The sequence below is a fragment of the Sebastes fasciatus genome, chromosome 20, assembly GCF_043250625.1.
Source record: "Sebastes fasciatus isolate fSebFas1 chromosome 20, fSebFas1.pri, whole genome shotgun sequence".
In the NCBI taxonomy this organism is placed as follows: Eukaryota; Metazoa; Chordata; class Actinopteri; order Perciformes; family Sebastidae; genus Sebastes; species Sebastes fasciatus.
Window position 1 is genome coordinate 10,329,205 of NC_133814.1, and position 18,690 is coordinate 10,347,894.

Here is an 18,690-nt window from a genome sequence, read left to right on the forward strand (position 1 = left end):
TACGTGTCTCTGTGTGATAACAGTGAGGGTATTGTATGTGACAATTCTACAGGAACAATAATAAGGTCTGGTAGCGTAATTTAGGAGTCAATCACCCGCTCAGCCTGCATCCATCTCCCACTATCTCTCCTCCTTCTGGCTATTTTTCTTCATCCTTTCCATGTGTCCCTCTCTCTGTTTCCCCCTCTCTTCATCTCCCTCTGTGCTCACCATGTAATGATAGGTTCCTGCTCCTTGCATAAGCTCAATTAGTGATAATTACTGAGTGTAAACCCTCAGCCTGTGTTTAGTGTGATTTCCACTGAGTAGGTGGCCTCTTTGATGATCAGCCATGAGTAAAGCCTATTGCCAAGAGGGGTCTCCCATCCCCAACCTCCAGCCTCATTCACATTGTGTGTGTTTCATTGTTTCTGCTACTGACTGTTGATCATCTGTCTCCTGATGCACAATCAGCACCTGTACTCAGGTAATATAGACTGTAGTTGATGTGACTTCCTGCACTGAAAGAGTTCAGACAATGTTGCATTTATTCAGGGGATTTAAAAAAACAACTGTTTGCTGTTTCTTATCATTTTGCTACATCCTCTGCCCTCCTTAAAGGTGCTAAATGCGAGATTGGGAGCATTTCTATTGCCTCCGCACGGCTCTCAACATGGCGACGGCTGAGCAGCACTAACATTGAAAAGAACGGCAATACTGCTGACAGAGCTAACAGTGTTAACCTGACGAGGAACCGTCAACAAAGCAGATAGAAGCTCAAATTAAAACACACACAGAGGGAGAGAGACTTCATTCTCTGCTCAGGGAGACATTACTCCTTTATATCTTCAAATAGTTGTTTGCTGCTCTATTAATTCTCTGGATATCATACAGAGCACCTTTTAAAAAGAACATTTTTAAAATGTTGTGACAGTATGTAACAGACAAAAGTATATAAATCAACTGGGAGTATAGGCCTACTGCCAGCCTTAGAAATGTTTGAGATTCTTATTTTCCCCGTGACATTTCCTCTCGTGACATTTGTGGTGTTAATCGCTCATTGGTGTTGTGTTTCTGCGCTACACTTCTCAAAGATCACCTGCCATTCAAATAGTGCAGCTATAGCCTGTGATGTTTTTTCCCCTTAGATCTTCTGTTGATGAAATTAATATTTTCTTCAGGCACAGCAGGTATCAGTACTCGTGCTGACTACCCAGATCTTATTCTGTGTGTTCTGCAGTACATATACACTTTAAGGGATCCTTTTTCAAAATGTTTTTATTATTTGGTTATGTATAAAAAAGACTATAGGTCGACACCGGTCGATATATCATGATCAGATTTTCTCAAATATCCATATATATCAGCCTCAAAAATCCAGTATATGTCTATATGTCTATAAAATAAAGCACCAGGAATATAAAATGCATCACTTTCTGTTCAATGGAGAATTGAATGTAAAAAAAAGCTAAAAGGTACAGTTACAGTATCACACTGTGAGGGTTTCACAACAGCAGATGGAAGGACTGATTATCGGTTGAATCACTGCTTTGTGTTTTATCAACTGGGGATAATGGGGAGTAAAATGGATGTACTGTAAGAAATAGTACTTTAAAGTACCAAAGGGTTTTCTCAGGATATGTCTTGCACATACTTCATCTCAAAACACATCCAATTTAAATAACTTTTTACAAATTAGTAATTTCAAATGAAATACAGATGAATGATGATGAGTCAAGCTCCGGGACGCTAAACCTTTGATGTGCTCTCTCTTGCAGCTCCCTTTTCCTGTTTTTTGATTCAGTGCATTTCGTCCCTGTGAGCCTCATACAGTGTGTTTAACTATCTAATCTCACCCTTAGATAACACCATCCATCTCTCTAGCTGCAGCACTTCCTTTCTTCTTCATTATCCAGCAGTCTGGCCTGAGATATGAGGAGCCGGATGGCCCCTTTTATTACCAGTTATATGTCCAACATGGGTGGACAATGAGAAGACACTCAAAGATTCATGTTGGGGGGGTCAATCATGTTCTCCCTCATTAATCAATAAATCCAGCCCTTAATGTCTTTCTCTAATCACAGGGGGAGCATAAATCTCATGTAAGGAGGACTGATGGATGCTCTGTCTCACCGCTCGCCCAAGTAGTCTCCGATGACGGTCTTGTTGAGGCCCTCGCCTTTGTAGAGGAACTGGGCGATGTCTTCGGGAGTGTGCTGGAGGAGGTCGTTCTCCAGCAGGAACTGGATTCCCTGGAGAGGAAGAGGAGAAAACGGGATGGCTGCTCGTCTCAATTGAGGACAGATGATGGAAGATGACAGGGCTGAGAATGGATCGCTCTTCACACCAGATGAAAATCGCTCCTTTCAAGGCTACAGAGAGAGTGGAAGCTGTTACAGGATACACGGTAGGCCTACCTTCTTTGGATCCATGTTGAACTTCTTCCTGCCCATGGCGATCTGTTTGTTTCTCTGGGATGTTTTACTGCAATACAGAAGCATTTAATTAGGGTTACTACTTATTTACCCCAAACACTGAAACAGCAGATTGTCTTTATCTATAGTCGCAACAGATGATACTAGTTCCTGCCACATCTGTTCTACCCATTGTACAGTATGTGTGTGAACATGTGTGCATGCTTGAGCCTAATCAGAATAACAGATGACTCTGGGCACATACAGTATACTGTACATTGTCTGTCATTGTTTGTTTTATGCAGCTCTTGGTTGGACGACATACACTGTCAATATTTGATCTGTACAATCAACCAGGTAGCTATGGTAACCTAATATTGCTATCACATAAAGTCACGTCCTTCCCAGCTACGTCTATATGAGCCTATTCCTTTGTAATCCAACTGCCTTTGACGTCTCTGACCGGACATGCAAATCCCAAATTCAACTAAGATAGAGGCAATGAGTCATATTCTGGTCCTGGCTATTTATAGCTGAAGGTAAAACCAAGTATTAGTGTTATTTAGGGCTGTAGAGGTCACAGAGGTCATGTTCTGTGTATTATTTTCTGGGAATTTGGGGATTTTAGTGACTTGAGGAACAGTTTACATTCTACAAATGTGTGCCACTCGTGGTTGTTTATTTAAAGGCTCCTAATATTTTCTACATTCATTATAGAAGCCTGTAAATACTATCGCTTTGGTCCTGGTCTCCTAGTATTTCCAGTAGTGCTGTCAAAGTTAATGCGATGTTAACGCAAATTTGTTTTAACGCCACTAATTTCTTTAACGCATTAACGCAACTTGCGATTTTTAGGTTGTAGCAGGCTCAGTTTTAAATCCAGAGTGAAGATACTTGTATCATATGAAACTAGAAAACATAAGGAATCCATTGGTATCTATACTAGCTTGTCGCGAAGTAGGTTAAATAATGCTCCAAACTTACGCTAAATTTTGGCGAGGAAAAACAGTCATGGCCATTTTCAAAAGTTGGCCATGTTATGATTTGAGCATATTGTTATGCTAAATGCAGCACCTGTGAGGGTTTCTGGACAATATTTGTCATTGTTTTGTGTTGTTAATTGATTTCCAATAATAAATATATACATACATTTGCATTAAGCAAGCATATTTGCCCACTCCCATGTTGATAAGAGTATTAAATACTTAACAAATCTCCCTTTTAGGTACATTTTGAAAGATGAAAAATGTGCGATTCATTTGCGATTAACTATGGACAATCATGCGATTAACTGCGATTCAATATTTTAATCGATTGACAACCCTAGTTTCCAGTTAAATAACTATAAATGTGTGTCACCTGTACAATCCAATGCAATGCAATACATCAGCTCCGCCTAAATTCTACCTCTACGAAGCTTATAATGATCAGTTTTTGTCTCAATAAGTTGAATTTACACATTTACACACAGTTGTCAAGCCTTGAAAATGCTTGATAAATGCTTCTATATTAAGATGTAAACATTGCATGCACAAACTACATCGGTGCAGAATGACAAAGCATCTTGACTTCAGTTACTTACCTTTCTCCAACGCACGTCAGCTGCTCGATCTCCGTCATGACCTCTGCTATCTCAAACTTCAACCTCTGCGAGAAAAGAGTGAGTTTCTTTAAGTCAAAACAGGATAAAGTACCGGGGTACAGATATGCACTGTACAGTCAGCAGTGGAAATACTTTTTGTGAGCAAAGTGGGCATGCAAAGATGTACTGCAGGTCTATTTGCATTACATACAGCATGCAAATAGACCTGCTGTGCTGCAGTACAGTAAGTAGGCAAATTGAATTATCAAGAATTAACAGGTCAGAAATAAGTACATACTGTACTGCTGAATATTTTAGTTCCCAGTTTCACATTAAAATGATCTACTATCAATACAGTCCATGACATTTATAAAAAAAAAAAAAAAAAAAAAGCAAGACTATCACCATAGTTACACTGCACTGCTAATGAACAGACGCTTGAGCTACTGAGGTGAAGCTCAAATGTACCCTGAACATATTGTATACGCTCACATGTTGCAAACACACACCTCAATATCATCGAGCAGCTCTTTCTTCCTGCGTCGGATGTTTGACAGCTCATCCCTCTCCTCCAGGGACAGATCCTCAGGAACTGAAACACGTGATGGAGAAAAAACAGAGCAGACCTTAAAACCTCATTTGTACACAGCTCGCATCGCACATATACTCTCTCAGCTCACTGCAGATGAGAGAAGTAAATCCAATCTAGCACCTACTAAGTTCTTAAGGAGTTCACAGCCAGAGATGGTGTAAAAAAACGAGAAAGATTCACACTCCTCATGCGGTAAAGTGACGGGGCTGCTGCTGCTGCTGCTGCTGCTGCATCAACTGTTTTGACTTGTTCAGCAAAAGCAACACATATCACAAGCCTTCATGTTCGTCTTAATTAACTAGAGAAAGAGAGAAGGCAAAGGGTCTTAATTATTCCACTTGAAAGTGTTTTCCTTCCGTCTCCACTTGGCTCAGGGGCAAATTCTATTAATAAAACCAATCCAGATTAAGTTTTCTTTCATTAAAAGTGAATTTGCTAATTTAACACGGCCTATACGACCCTGATTCCCCCGGTCGTGAGGGTTTTCAGAGCTCCAGGCAAAAAGAGGGGAGGATAATCTGTTCGATGTCTCTTCCCCCCTCTTCTTCACTCCGTCTTTCTGTCTCAATCTTGTTTTTCAATCTTTTATCCCACTTCCCCTCCTCCCCTCTCACTCTCTCTCTGTTTCATTCTCCCCCACGCACACTTTATTTCTCAATTTCCCTTCATCTTTCCGCAGCACAGAAGATCCTGCGCGAGCTCGCTTCATTAAACCAGCTTAGAGGCAGAAAACGCAAAATCTCTCAACGGGAAAAAATGGCACGTCTAATATCACAGTCGCAGCTTTGTGCCTACATGTTGCTAAAGGAGAGAAAAAAAACTTGTTATTTTCCCTCCGCAGGCGGGAAGCGGCGCCAATTAAAGTAAAACAAGGAGGGAAGCATTCAGCCCACTTTTAATTCAAAAGAGTTTGCGTTGAGAGGAGCTGAGTATTGTTATAAATGGTGTGTTCACATTAACCCTGAAACAAAAGGCGCTTCCTAACCTAGTTATGTAATCGTGAAGCACCGTGATGAGGGTCAGGTAAACAGCGGGAGGAACAGCTGAGGGATTTCCTTTGTGGGCCATGTTTTTTTAATAGACAAGAGATGGGGGATATAAACGCACAATGACTGAGAGGATGAAAATAAAAGATGTTAATTAACGTCGCTGACCTCCGGCTACCTCGCAGCACTTATACAATACGACTGTGAGCGCTGTGGACGCGGCTCTGAAACCAATTAGTGCTCTTAAAAAGTTTCAAGGCTGTTTTACACAGTTCTTTAATCTTCTACCTGAGGAATGCTTTCTGCATCATCTGTCCAGCTGTCCTACAGGATATCTCAAACACAGCAGAAGTTAGCCTGCGGGTATAAGATCCATTGTTGCGCTGAGTTTGAAGGGTTTGTACTTGAAGCAATAGTTTGACATTTTTGGGAAATACTCTTTATACACTTTCTTGCAGAGTTGGATAGAAGATTGATGTATGTCCAGTAAATATAAGGCAAGGGCAAGCAGGTGATTAGCTTAGCTTAGCATAAAAAACAATGGGGAAAATGGGGAAGCAGCTGGCCAGGGTTTGTTTGAAGGTTAAACAAAAAAGAAAAAACCCTACCAGCATCACTAAAGCTCACTAATTAACATGTTATATCTTGTTTGTTTGATCAAATTTTGTTACAAGAAAGAGAATAAATGTCAAACTATTACTTTAAACTCGCCGAGCTAATGAGAGCATTAAAATTAAATGTCAAAATGTTTGACCTTTTGACATTTAATTTGAAACGCCTAGGGGGGTTAGTGCATTTTATCTGTGTGTTTTTTCCAGTTTAAAAAAGACAAAAAGTGTTTGGCCTGATGAAACGCTATAATTAAAAGGTCAACATTTCAAACTTCAAAAGGTTGTTACGGCCACGGCACTCCTCTAATTCTGATAAAACTGAAAGATATTACACTTTTTTTTACAATTTTTCAATTCATTCATGAACTGATTTGACAGACACACAAACCAGACTATATTTTGCAGAGTTGGAACATAAACTAGCAGGTACATTTTCCAATAGGCTACTTAAATGTATGACCAATAGGCTACATGCAAAACTAATAACATTTCCATCAACCTCAGCTGTACTTTGTGTTTATTGCCAACTAACAAACGTTAGTGACCATGGTAACCATTGAACATGATAAACATAAGCATGTTAGCATATTGACGTTAACATTTAGCTCAAAACACTACTATGCCTAAGAACAGCCTTGCAGGATGCTAGCATGACTATTGAACAAAAAAATGACATTGGTTCCTGCTTCTCTAATGTATATATTTGCAAATATTAGTTTTCTTTGTCTTTATATAGTTAACTTAATACTACGTTTTGAACCGTTGCTTAGACAAAACAAGCAATATGAATATGTTCATTTGTGACGGGCATTTTATATTTTCACATAGACCAAACCAGTCGATGATAATCAACAATCAATCGCAACTAATGTTTTTTTACATTATTGATTAATCAGCAGATTAATCAATAATGGGAAAAAATCATTAGTTGCGGCCCTAATATTGGGATTCTTCTTTGTCTTTTTGTTGCTCAGAGTAAGATGACAGCTCCATGTTTTCCATTCGCCTGAGGCCGTGCATTAGCTAATGGAGATCTCCACTGGCTGCAACAATGTGCATGATTGAAATCTTGATTCATTACAAATCTAATGAAAAGCGGAGGATGCTGCCTTTAATAAAAGCCTACCACCATTAATGGCAAAGCATTGCCATTACCCTCCAATCCAGGTCTCTCTTACTGTATTATATACTATATTATATGTCTTTCGAACCACGTTTGATAATATAGAGGACTATAAAACCAGTGCTAGTCTCTGTTCCAGTACATAATCTTGTTTAGTGGTGGGGGGACGCTCTTCTACAGAGGTGGTCCACCAATTACATTATTAACACACCTGTGACCTTCTATATGACTCATTCAGGAAATGAGTTTAGTGTCTTCAACAAGCACGGAGGGCGTCGTGGGGCTGGTCGTTACCTCCGCACACGTTCAAACCAAACACAGACACGCTCGACTGGTAATCTACTAAAATCATTTATGGTGTGAGTCATTGCTTCATAGTAAACCTTGGGAGGGTCAGATAGTCCAATAGTGGGGTAGCTGATTTCAATGTGTGCATGCAGAAAACTAGACTCGAAGCCCATTTGAATCTCTGTGATATTTAAAATAAATCTGCTATATGAAAAGCTCAGAAAATCCACTGTATGGAGCGGCGGGTTGAGAGGGTCCAAAGGGTTTAAACTCTAACATGTGCACCACAGAACAAGAGTTTCCCCCTTAAAAAACAAAATCCCCCCAAATCTACTTTTAGGAGTAAATCCCCTGCTGCTTATCACACCCAAAACTAACAACTGTCCCCGTGGCCACCCACTGAAACCAGAGGCTTTGATGGCATTTAAACTAATGCTGGGATGCTTTGGCCCACGCAAACCAGTCCTCATCACCCTTCAGTTTCATAACTTTCACCATGTTTATTTTGGTCGCATATCAATAAGGCCATTTGTTAGAGTGGAAAGACAGAGAGGGGGAGAATAAATCAAATTTATACGTCTTGAGAAGCGATCGAAAAACTTAAAAACCAGTATTCATACCAGTTGCGACAGAGCACATGGAGCTCAGAGTGAAAATCCCACGCTCACTTAACACTGGCTGCTGGCCCAGTTTTCACTGACTCGTGTGAGTGAGGGAGGATTTGTCCAGATCTACTGGCTTTAGACTAGCGACTTTAACGGCTGTAATGTCTTTTAAAGTGGATGAGCTTTAAAAAAAAAAGATAACCCTGTTACCCTGGTTGGCCCCGCCGCACATTACAATGGGACACATGCAAGGAAGCGGGAAGGCAAGGGAAACCTCCTCCTGGATCCAGACTCTAATCTGAAACCCGCCGCCCCCAATCCCTCTAACTGTAGACGAGGACACGCTCTGTATTAAGGCCTGGGTCATACATGCAGACAGAGAAACGTGCATGTAACTGCACATGAGCACACGCACGCTAACGGCAGCTGGCGCTAATCCCACACGTTTGCCCTCCCCTCCGCTCTGTAAACACAATACGAGTCTTTCAGAGCGGAAGTGTGATGGACACTATAACAGCACGTACATACACAGATGTTGCCGCCGACCAGCCGCTGCCCTCCTCTAACCTACTTTGCTCCAGTGATGAAATGATGTGATGTGCAGCAGGAGATAGTCTGGCGTAGCCGTCTGCAGAGGCACTTTGGCTCTGAGCCCACAAAGCAGGAATGCCGGGACGTCAGCGCAAAAGGCCAAAGTGAGGAGGTGAAGGAGGTCACGATGCAGACGGTGAAAGGTCACGCACACGGGGGGTTTACGGGCATGTGCAAAAAGCGTGCTGCCATGTAGCAATAAGTGAAACGGAGACGCCAGTGTTACAAAAACAAGAAAACATTGTTAAAAAAATGTATAAATGACCAAAATTAGCAAATCCTCAACAGTATGTCACGTGGTTCACTCCATACGTCTTGATAAGGATTGTACGTTTTTGAAAAACATTGTTATATTGTTGTTTACTTGTTTAGACAGCAGAGATTACAGCTAAAAAAGTTTATGAATGACATTAATAGTTGGTGAATATCATGGATATGGAAGAAATCACATGCAAATTCCATGGGAGCTGTTTAATTAATGGTTGTTTAAATTTCAATGAATTGCTGTTTAACTTGGCTAGTGCTGTGATAGATGCTCTTAGAATATGGAAAGTAAATCCCAGCAACACAAGACAGATGAAAGAAGTGCTGAATGAGAGATTACATTTAATGAGGAAAACCTCTAATTCTATTCATTTCATTCTAGTCTCCTTTAAAACCTAATCTGTAAAGTGTTCATCTGCAAGACTCTTTACGTCATATAGCTCTCTTTCATATGTTTGTTCAGCCATGAGAGCTGTAGCTCCTAAGGATGAACACGTACTAAAGTTCTTCTTCATGTTTTCATTTTTTCTTCAAAACTGCTGTTGCTGCTGGAAAATGCATCTAACAATTATTTTCATTATTGTGTATAATCTGCAGATTATTTTTCTCAATTAAGCAATTCATTGGTCCATAGAATGGCAGAAAACAGGGAAAAACAATCATATTTCCTGAAGCAACTTCTTTAAACTCTTTATTTTGTCTGATCAAGAGTCCAAAACCTAAATATATTGAATTAACTATCACATATGATACAGGAACGCAGCAATCCTTCACAACTGAGAAGCGGGAACTAGAGAATGTTTAGCATTCTTTCTTGAAAAAATGACTTAAATTATTAATTGATTATCAATAGATGCCATTCTATTGATGATGTTCTGTAGATCAAATCATTTTAAACAAATGAATTGGTTAACTGACTAGTCGATTCAGCTCTACATAGAGAGAAAGAACAAAAGAAAGGACAGACCTACCATATAGAAATCAATTAAAACAGAAAACATATACGCTTCTGTGTGTGCTGAATCATTATTCTGCTAAATGAATCAGGTATGGGAAGTAGCAAAACGGACTATTCCTTAACAAGTGGCACATTTTGAGATGACTCCCTTTCAAATTGTATGAAAAAGTTATTTGTGTTGCATGTGGTATCTGTGCCGGTGAAATCGAGCATCAGTACAGTACACTGTGCTGTAGCCTGTACATTAATAACTCAGTAACAACAGTCCTGGCCGTTGCGTGAGAGGAGAGATTTGGGGAGCTAATATGGCTTCAATTTTTAACTACATCTGGGGTCACGAGGAGAATCTGGGGCTCGGGGAGCTGAAGAGCCCTCACGCTGATTGCTCTGGTTAATCTGCAGTTTTGGGGAGTGACCTCCTGCTGTGAGTGCATTTGTGCGAGTGTGTGTGTTGTTGCATCGGAGGTGGTCCGCACACGATGTCCTCCTTATATCACACATCTGCTCGGCATCAGCACTGTGTCAATATTTGATTCGATGAACAACTCCAGCAGAATCTGAGGGGCTTCCACTGCCATATGCTGGCGGCCAAAGTAACCATAATCTGATGATTTGATCGGCCTGAGAATGGATTAGATGGATGCTGTTTCTTCTGGCGTCCGAGGCAGGACGGGGGGCTTTCACAGGCCGAGTGCTGTCCAAGTGGCCCCCTGTTCACTCACTGGTGTCAACAGGTTTTAGCCAGAATTTAGAGGGACGCTGTAAAAGTTTAGTCTATAAAATCTATGTTAATGTAATTCACTTTCATTCTCTCACAGTGCTAGAATATCTCAAATTAAGCAAAAAGTGGCTGAATACTGGTGTTACATGGAGAGTTAAAGCCTCTTTACTACTATCTACGTCTAGTTCACATTACGTCCAAGCACAACTGTCTGTGTTTCGTGTTAATTAGCAAATGTTAGCATGCTAACACGCTAAACTAAGATGGTGAACACGGTAAACATTACCATTGATGTATGAAGAGAATTGGATACAGCGTCGGAGGCGATCTTCCGCAGTCATTGGGCCAAGAGTGGTGCAAGAATGAGTCCTAAAACCCGGAAATGAGTTAGCATTTTAGCACTTCCGGTTCCCTTGTCTCAAAGAACAGTGTGTAACATTTAGGTCGATCTATTGAAAGGAATGGAATATAATATTAATAGGTATGTTTTCTTTAATGTATAATCACCTTAAAATACAAATTGTCGTGTTTTCGTAACCTTAGAATGAGCCGTTTATATCTACATACGGAGCAGGTCCTCTCCATGGAGCCGGCCGCCATGTTTCTACAATAGCCCAGAATGTACAAACCAAACGCTGGTTCTAGATAGGACCATTCGCGTTTTCACGTCGGCCAACGTAGTTTCTTCTACACGCTTGGCACACGGGAGAAATTTGAGTTGGTTGCAATCTGCAACCTCACTGCTAGATGCCGCCAGATCCTACGCACTGCACCTTTAAGATAGACGGGTCTTTTTTTTCCCCAGCTCTTGTGTAAAACTAATATTGGAGGAAAAATACTTTAATACTAAACATCTCCAAAACATACTTTAACATAATATCCCACACTTGAATTTTCAAGATTTTATGTAAATGCGATTGCTAACAAGTGGCTAAATGAGACTATAAGACGTCATCACGCCGACACGTCTGCCTCTACAGCCTCGTTGTGTGTACTTGCACTCATGCGACTGTGGTGTAGTTCGTTTATAGCCTAACGTTGGAATCACATGACCGACCCGGAAGTTGTAATTCCACCGTTTTGCAAGTACGAAAATGTGCTCCATTGCTCGGCACTCTTCCTGGGGGCTTGGCTAAACTAGGATGGTGAACATGGTTAGCATGTTAGCCTGCTGATTTTACCATTTAGCTCAAAGCACCGTTGTGCCTCAGTACAACCCCACATAGCTGCTAACATAGCTGATTTAGCATTCCCTTGCTTTTATTATTGTAAAATTCGTTTGTTCGTCTGTCCCCCACATTGCCTGTTTTTTAAATCAAACCTCAAAACGCACATTTATTCCTTGGCTTTTGGCTCGGCAGGAGAGTTGACTATTTTAATCCTTTTTCCTTTCCTATTGGTCTTAACGCTTTTATTATTTTAATGTCTGTTTGGTCTTAGTGTTTTATTGTGTTGTTTTTATGTTTTTTATGTATAATTGTACAGCACTTTGGTCAACTTTTGTTGTTTTTAAATGTGCTTTATAAATACATTTGGATTGAATTGGATTGGAAATTCACGCTTTGGAAATAATCCTGGTCTCAACAAACAAAGGATGGAAGACATGGATGTCACAATACATTTTTGAAAGTCGACATATATTTGAGGGATCATTTCCTGACAACAGACACTGCTGTTGCTTCCTGCGGTTGTCAGGTGATTGACAGGAAGCAGAATGAATGCAACGCTTTATCTGATATGAACACGCTCACCTCCGTTATTGCGATAGATATCTAGCTTGGGAGGCAATTTTGAAATCTGTATTGGGTGCTTTTTTATTCTGTACACGATGAATGAGAGGAAATACGTTTTCGATATCTCTGATGATGCTGATGATGTGCGGACACCAACGGGGAGAGAGGGTCAACCTGGATGATTGGCACCGACTTCAAAACCTTTCGGTGTGCGGCTCTGTTGACCAGGACGTGTAGCTCTGTGTCGGTTCAGGATGTTCCTGTGATGGTTGTGCGCCTGCCTGCAAAAACACTGACTTTGGCGGACAACCATTATCCCATTCACAATAACAGAAACCACCCACAAAGTTTTAGATTAATTGGTCTCTCTTGGTATTGGCTGGTTCCTAATAGATGGATCATGTTACATAGCAACCTGTCCCATGGCTACCTGCTGGATCAAAGACAGCTCTGTCCTCACCAGGTCTATTAGAAAACAGAACAGGAGGGAAAATATACACTTGATCATGAAAGAAAAAGTGCAGGAATTGAAATGAAAGAGAGCCAGGACATGTATTAAGGTGAGAACGAGCTGGGCGTTGGTGTGATTCTCCATTTCTATTGAGCCAGACGCCAAGAAACACATTGTCTACTCTCCAGCCTCTCTCTTTCTATGAACACCCCTCCTTCACCCTGTCTGTATGGTCAGCTGGACCATGTCGTCTCTTAACCCTCCTTCCACTGACATTAGGTGTGGATTACTCGAACACAGCACATCTCTGCTGCCCTCAATGTCCGTCTGTGTTCCTCCCAGACTCCCGCTCATTTAATTTGCCGTTCCTTTTGTCTCCCATCTGCTCTCTGTCTCGCGCTTAAAGAGCTTCTCCTCTCGACAGCTCCGAGCAATAACTCCAGGCAGAGCGTACCTCTTTTCACGACAGCAGCCTTACACTGTCTTGTATCCCTCACACACACACACACACACACACACACACACACACACACACACACTACCATGGTGATGGGAACATGTCGGGAAGCCTCCCCAGTCTCTCTCCTAATCAGGTCCATATGTAGTCTTCTCTCTCAACACTTAAGCAGTGCAGTTTGTTACAAGCTCCGGCTCAATCCCTGCACGTCACGCGCCAGCCCTGTCTGTGTTCGTGTATTTGTCTGGTTGCATGTGGTACCGTGCTATGTGTTTAATCTTCTAATGTTGCACCACAAAACCCATAATCTTGGCAGTAAGAATGAATTTCTGTTCTTTCCAAATCTCCCCTTAAGCCTTTAAACAACACAGCCAGCCTGCCGGGTCAACCGACGAGATTGTAAAGAGTACATTTGAACACATTTTTTTGGCAACTGTGTCGACACACATAAAAGACGCTTTTTTTCCCCCCCTAAAACATTGCAGACATTCATGTCAGGCTACTGGGGTGTTGCAGGAAATTTGCAAGTGGTGAATGCAATGTAGCTCCATGTTTTTATACCCAAAGGGGAATTCTTTCTGCAGCCAGGTGAATAAAACAGATGTGAAGCATGGAAAGCATTCACATTAAAGGAAAGGCTTTTAAAAGGATTTATAGCTTAAGATATATGGTGGTATTTGTACTGGTCAATTATTTGACAGTTTGGGAAATACACTTATTCGCTTTCTTGTCAAAATTAGGAGTAGATCGATACGGTAATGAAGCCGCCGCCAGCTGCCGCTAAACTTAGCGTAACACAAAGACTGGAAACAGGAAAACTTCTCTGTCAAAAGGTAACAAAATCCGCCAAGTAATAGACTGTGACACAACCCCCCGAAAAATCCCAACATGTCCTTTTTACACCAAGTTTTTGTATGAATTAAACAGACAAGATATAAAGTGTTAACAAACAAGCTTTAGCTAGATTTCTGTTACTTTTGGATGGAGCCAGGCTAAATGTTTCCCCTGTTTCCAGTCTTTATGCTGAGCTAAGCTATCGTCACTTGGCTGTAGCTTCATTTTTAGCGTACAGACAAGAAAGTGAGCTTTTTGTCTAACTGTCAGCGAGAAAGCGAATTTACCAAAATTTCAAACTATTACTTAAAACTACTGACGTCTGGCTGAGTGTGGAACTGATTATTGGTTCAACTAGCTGAAAATGTCATAGTTTGTTCCCAAAAGGAACAGTGTGTAGCATTTAAGGAGATCTACTGGCAGAAATGGAATATATTATTAATAATGATGTTTTTTTTTTGTGTATTATCACCTGAAAATAAGAATTGTTGTGTTTTTGTTACCTTAGAATGAGCCGTTTATATCTAGATATGGAACATTGTCTTCCGGCCGCCATGTTTATACATCAGCCCAGTCACTGGCTTTAGATACTGCCATTCACGTTTTCACATTTCGGCGTCGGCCACCGTAGTTTTCCTACACGCTTGGCACATGGGAGAAGTTTCAGTTGGTTGCAATCTGCAACCTCACCGCTAGATGCCGCCAGATCCTACACACTGCACCTTTAAGATAGACAAGCTAATATTGGAGGGAAAATACATTAATGACCAAAACATACTACAGTATTACATCCATATTTGTAGCTTCATTACACATGGAAGGAAAGAGTTTACTGTGATTTACTTTTCACTCTTGAAAAGATTATTTTAGCTGCAACTAATTATGGAATTATGATTATTTTAATTATAGATTAATCTACTGTTATTATATTATTATTTTCCCAGACCCCATGGCGACATATTCTTGTTTTGTCTGATTAACAGTTCAAAACCAGAAGATATTTAGTTTACTATCGTAGAAGACTAATAAAACCAAAAAATATTCACATTTGAGAGGCTGGAACTAGTGACCAGATCTTCGCCATTTTTGCCAAAATAGTTGTTGATTAATTTTCTGTCGATCAACTAATTCATTTCAGCTCCAACGCATTTTTACCTAAAAGCAGATTCCACATGCAGCGCTGCAGCGCATCTCCAGGGAGACGTCAGGTAGATGAAACATGCAGATGCAGACAGACACAGATGTGGGAGCTCTGCTCTGCTGCTGTCTAGCCATTCAGCACCAACCACTTACAATAATCCAGCCAGTCTCCCTTAGCGAAGTAAAGCTAGAGAGCAGCTCGCCCCTAGTGACTGTCTGATGTCCTCCCACACACTCACCCTGCAACCACAATAAAGGCCGTACCCTAATCACACCGACTTCCCCTTCTTACCGGCTAATCCCCCTCAGAAGTACAGTCCTGGGCGCCAAGAAATCACACACATTGTGTTGATTCAGGTTTCCTAGAAAGCCACCTTAGCTTAGGTTTCATGCCTGCTGGGGTGAATGCGATATGAAATAATTGCATATAGTCAGATGTCCAGTAAGTTTGAGGAGATGATTACAAAGAAAATGCAGAGAACAAAGGCACCGTTTTTCTTTCTAAGGGAGATATTTCCAATCAGAGAGCCGAGGCGTGATACTGCACACAGGCACCGCCATGTGTGCACCATTAAAAAGGCCCCTACAGACAAAACATTAAGTGCTGCAGTCCGATACGATTTGTTATTTCAGCGCACACTCACACGTTCAGTCCAAAGAGAATAGAAGAATTGAAGGAAAGGACTTTGCTATTCGACTTTTCCCACGGCCAGATAGACAGGAGAGTGTTGATTGACACAGTGGGGTTATCACACAGGAAATATGGTCAAGGAAGCCCCATTAACAAACATTTCAGCACATTTTGTGACGTCTGTACCCCCAAAAAACACAAGATGTGTTTTGTTAAGGAGCCTCAGACGTCTTTATTCAGGTGCAAGGCATTTTTTAAAAGGTGAATTCCATTCAGCGTTTTAAGACTCCCAAAACAGCCATTTACTCAGCCCATATTAATCCCTCGACTGCAGCATAACAAAGCTGCTATAAAGAAGAGAAAATACAAGAAAGCCAAGTGTTAAAATCCGTGGCCTCCATCCAGCCGTTGACTGAGCCACTTTCCAGCCAATTTCTGCTTCTGTGTTCTTTCCACTTCTCCATCCAGCTATACGATGATGCTAAAAATAGACGCGTGAGTAATAAAAACACTTAGGATTTCGAGCCTGTTGCTGATTTTTCGTCCATTTTGAGGCCAGGCCCTGTCTGCTCTGTGGCATGTAAGCAGAGCAGAGAAGCGCCACCTCTGATTAGCGAGCGCAGTAAACATGTACTAATGAATCCATTGCTTTTTGAGTACCGCAAAAAATGCAGTTTCATTCAGTCTGTAGATAAGTTTAGCTGACAAATATGTTGTGCAGGTTGGTCTCCCCTTGCTGCAACACCACCGTTACTCCACCACCAAGGATGTCCCTTACTGGTTTTCCATTGGTCTACGAAAGGTCTCTCAGTTCACAAACTTCGCCACCCCTTCCTCGGTTTGGGGCCCTGGGTAATCAGTGACTTTGATCACCCAAATGCAGCTTCCAGTCCCCACACACTGTTTCAGCCTCACGAGAGGTGGCTTGCGGGAGCCTTAAATGTTCATATGCAACTTGATTGGATGCTGTTGGATTGGTTCAAACAAAGTGGAACTGGGGAATCAAGTGTTGAATTGTTGGGAATTAATAGCGTTAACGTTATTTGATTCAGGAAAGTAAGGGAAATTAACTGACTCGTGGCACACATTTTAAATAACATACTTTTTAATCTTAGGGTGCTTGGGTTAAGGTATCAAGTATTTTCAAGTCAAAACGCTAAAGTCAAAGTGAAGTCAAGAGTCATTGGTGTTAAATTCCATGTCGAGTCGCAAGTATTTTTTGATTTTGTCAAGTTGAGTCTAATGTCATCATATTTGTGACTCAAGTCTGACTCGATTCCAAGTCATGTGACTCGAGTCCACACCTCTGGTGTCTGCCACACTGAAATAGCAGCTGTAGACTACTAAATCTGCCACGACTTGATCCACATACTGCAGGTCCTGATTCAAAACTATTAAGTTATCACAACTTTATATTTTTTTTTATTTAGGCCTGCCATCGAATTACTCACTGAATTAATTGCCGACAGCTCTTGACGAAGGTGTAACTGTGACTTCAGCTGCTGTAAGTGACTGCCGGAGACAAATTTAGCGCCAAGTGCTCGTGCTGTGATACCAGCGTATCAAGGTGTGCATGTGGAACAATGTTAAGTGATGCGTGCAAGAGAGCGAGAGGCAGCGAGGGTGTGAGTGAGCGAAGTGAACAAGAGCTCTTAATTACTTCAACATTTATGGTAAGTTATTTTAATAACTCTCACATGCTGCTGCACATAATCTCTCTGTGCTTGTGTCACAATGCTTCCAGTTTGATCACAGACAGCGAGCCTCTGGGCCTCTCTGACATCCTGTCACATGTTTCAGTGACCGGTATCTCTTTCTTCGAGTGGCCTCATCTATGGCGGGTGGAACATGTGATTGGCATGGTTTAAATCACAAGGAGGATAGAGGTCAAGTCCTTCACTGGGTTTTCAGAGTAATGTTACTTTCAACAAGCCCCTGAAACAACATTTAGACCATGGTTAAAACCTCTCTCTAGAAACACACAAAATAAAGTAGATAGTGTTATTGCAAAGTCCTTTTTTTTTACCAGAGTAAAGCTAATGAATTGTTCAAAATATAAAGGGTTCTTTCCCGCTGGATCATGAATATGCTCGATTAGTTTCATGGTAATTTCGGCATTAGATTTTGAAATTTCTTGTGTACAATGTGTGCCCAAAGTTGGCACTAAAGGAAAGTATAATGCAATATAATGAAAATGTATCTAATAGTCATCGACTGTTTATAAGAAGTGGACGTATGGTCACCGTGACGTCACCCATTGGGTTGTGGACTGCCGTTTTGAAGCCTTGAGTTTGGCATTTGGGCCGTCACCTTCTTGTTTTTTTGCAACCAGAGGTGGCAAGAGAAGATGGAGCTAAGTACAACCGAATGCTGAATAAGACATTTTTAGGCGACCAAAAATGTTACAATTAACTTTCACGAACTGAAAACACACTGTGAAAAGGTTAAGACAAAAACGCGGACAACTCCCAGACCGGACAACGCCGTGGTAGCGACCTGTCAATCCCAAGGTAGCCACGCCCTAAAGCATCCCCTGCTTTATGGTCTATTTGACTCTAAATGCGACCATAATTTACTAAATGAACATCGTGCTGTATTGAAGAAGACTTGAAACTAGCAATTGAGACCATGAACTCATGTTTACAATGTTTACTGAGGTAATAAATCAAGTGAGAAGTAGGCTCATTTTCAGAAGAGGACAGAGGAGTCGCCCCCTGCTGGCTATTAGAA

The 18,690-nt window shown here is 41.2% G+C and overlaps 2 protein-coding genes across 3 annotated transcripts in view; one reads left to right on the top strand and one right to left on the bottom strand.

Moving 5' to 3' along the window:
• The window catches only part of uqcrc2b (ubiquinol-cytochrome c reductase core protein 2b), a 124,581-nt gene that overhangs the window by 58,606 nt on the left and 47,285 nt on the right, over window positions 1-18,690 (top strand). The window lies entirely within an intron of this gene.
• LOC141758168 (cytohesin-3-like) overlaps window positions 1-18,690 on the bottom strand; it is a 35,596-nt gene that overhangs the window by 15,170 nt on the left and 1,736 nt on the right. The window contains exons 1-5 of one of the 2 annotated variants that reach the window (XM_074619314.1): window positions 11,001-11,070; window positions 4,485-4,567; window positions 3,976-4,040; window positions 2,397-2,463; window positions 2,113-2,231 (exon numbers count right to left, since the gene is read on the bottom strand). In XM_074619314.1, the coding sequence (XP_074475415.1) occupies window positions 2,113-2,231; window positions 2,397-2,463; window positions 3,976-4,040; window positions 4,485-4,567; window positions 11,001-11,055 (389 nt within the window). In that variant the 5' untranslated portion in view covers window positions 11,056-11,070. Of the gene's footprint in view, window positions 1-2,112; window positions 2,232-2,396; window positions 2,464-3,975; window positions 4,041-4,484; window positions 4,568-11,000; window positions 11,071-18,690 lie in introns of those variants that run through there. The other variant, XM_074619315.1, reaches the window with a different exon arrangement.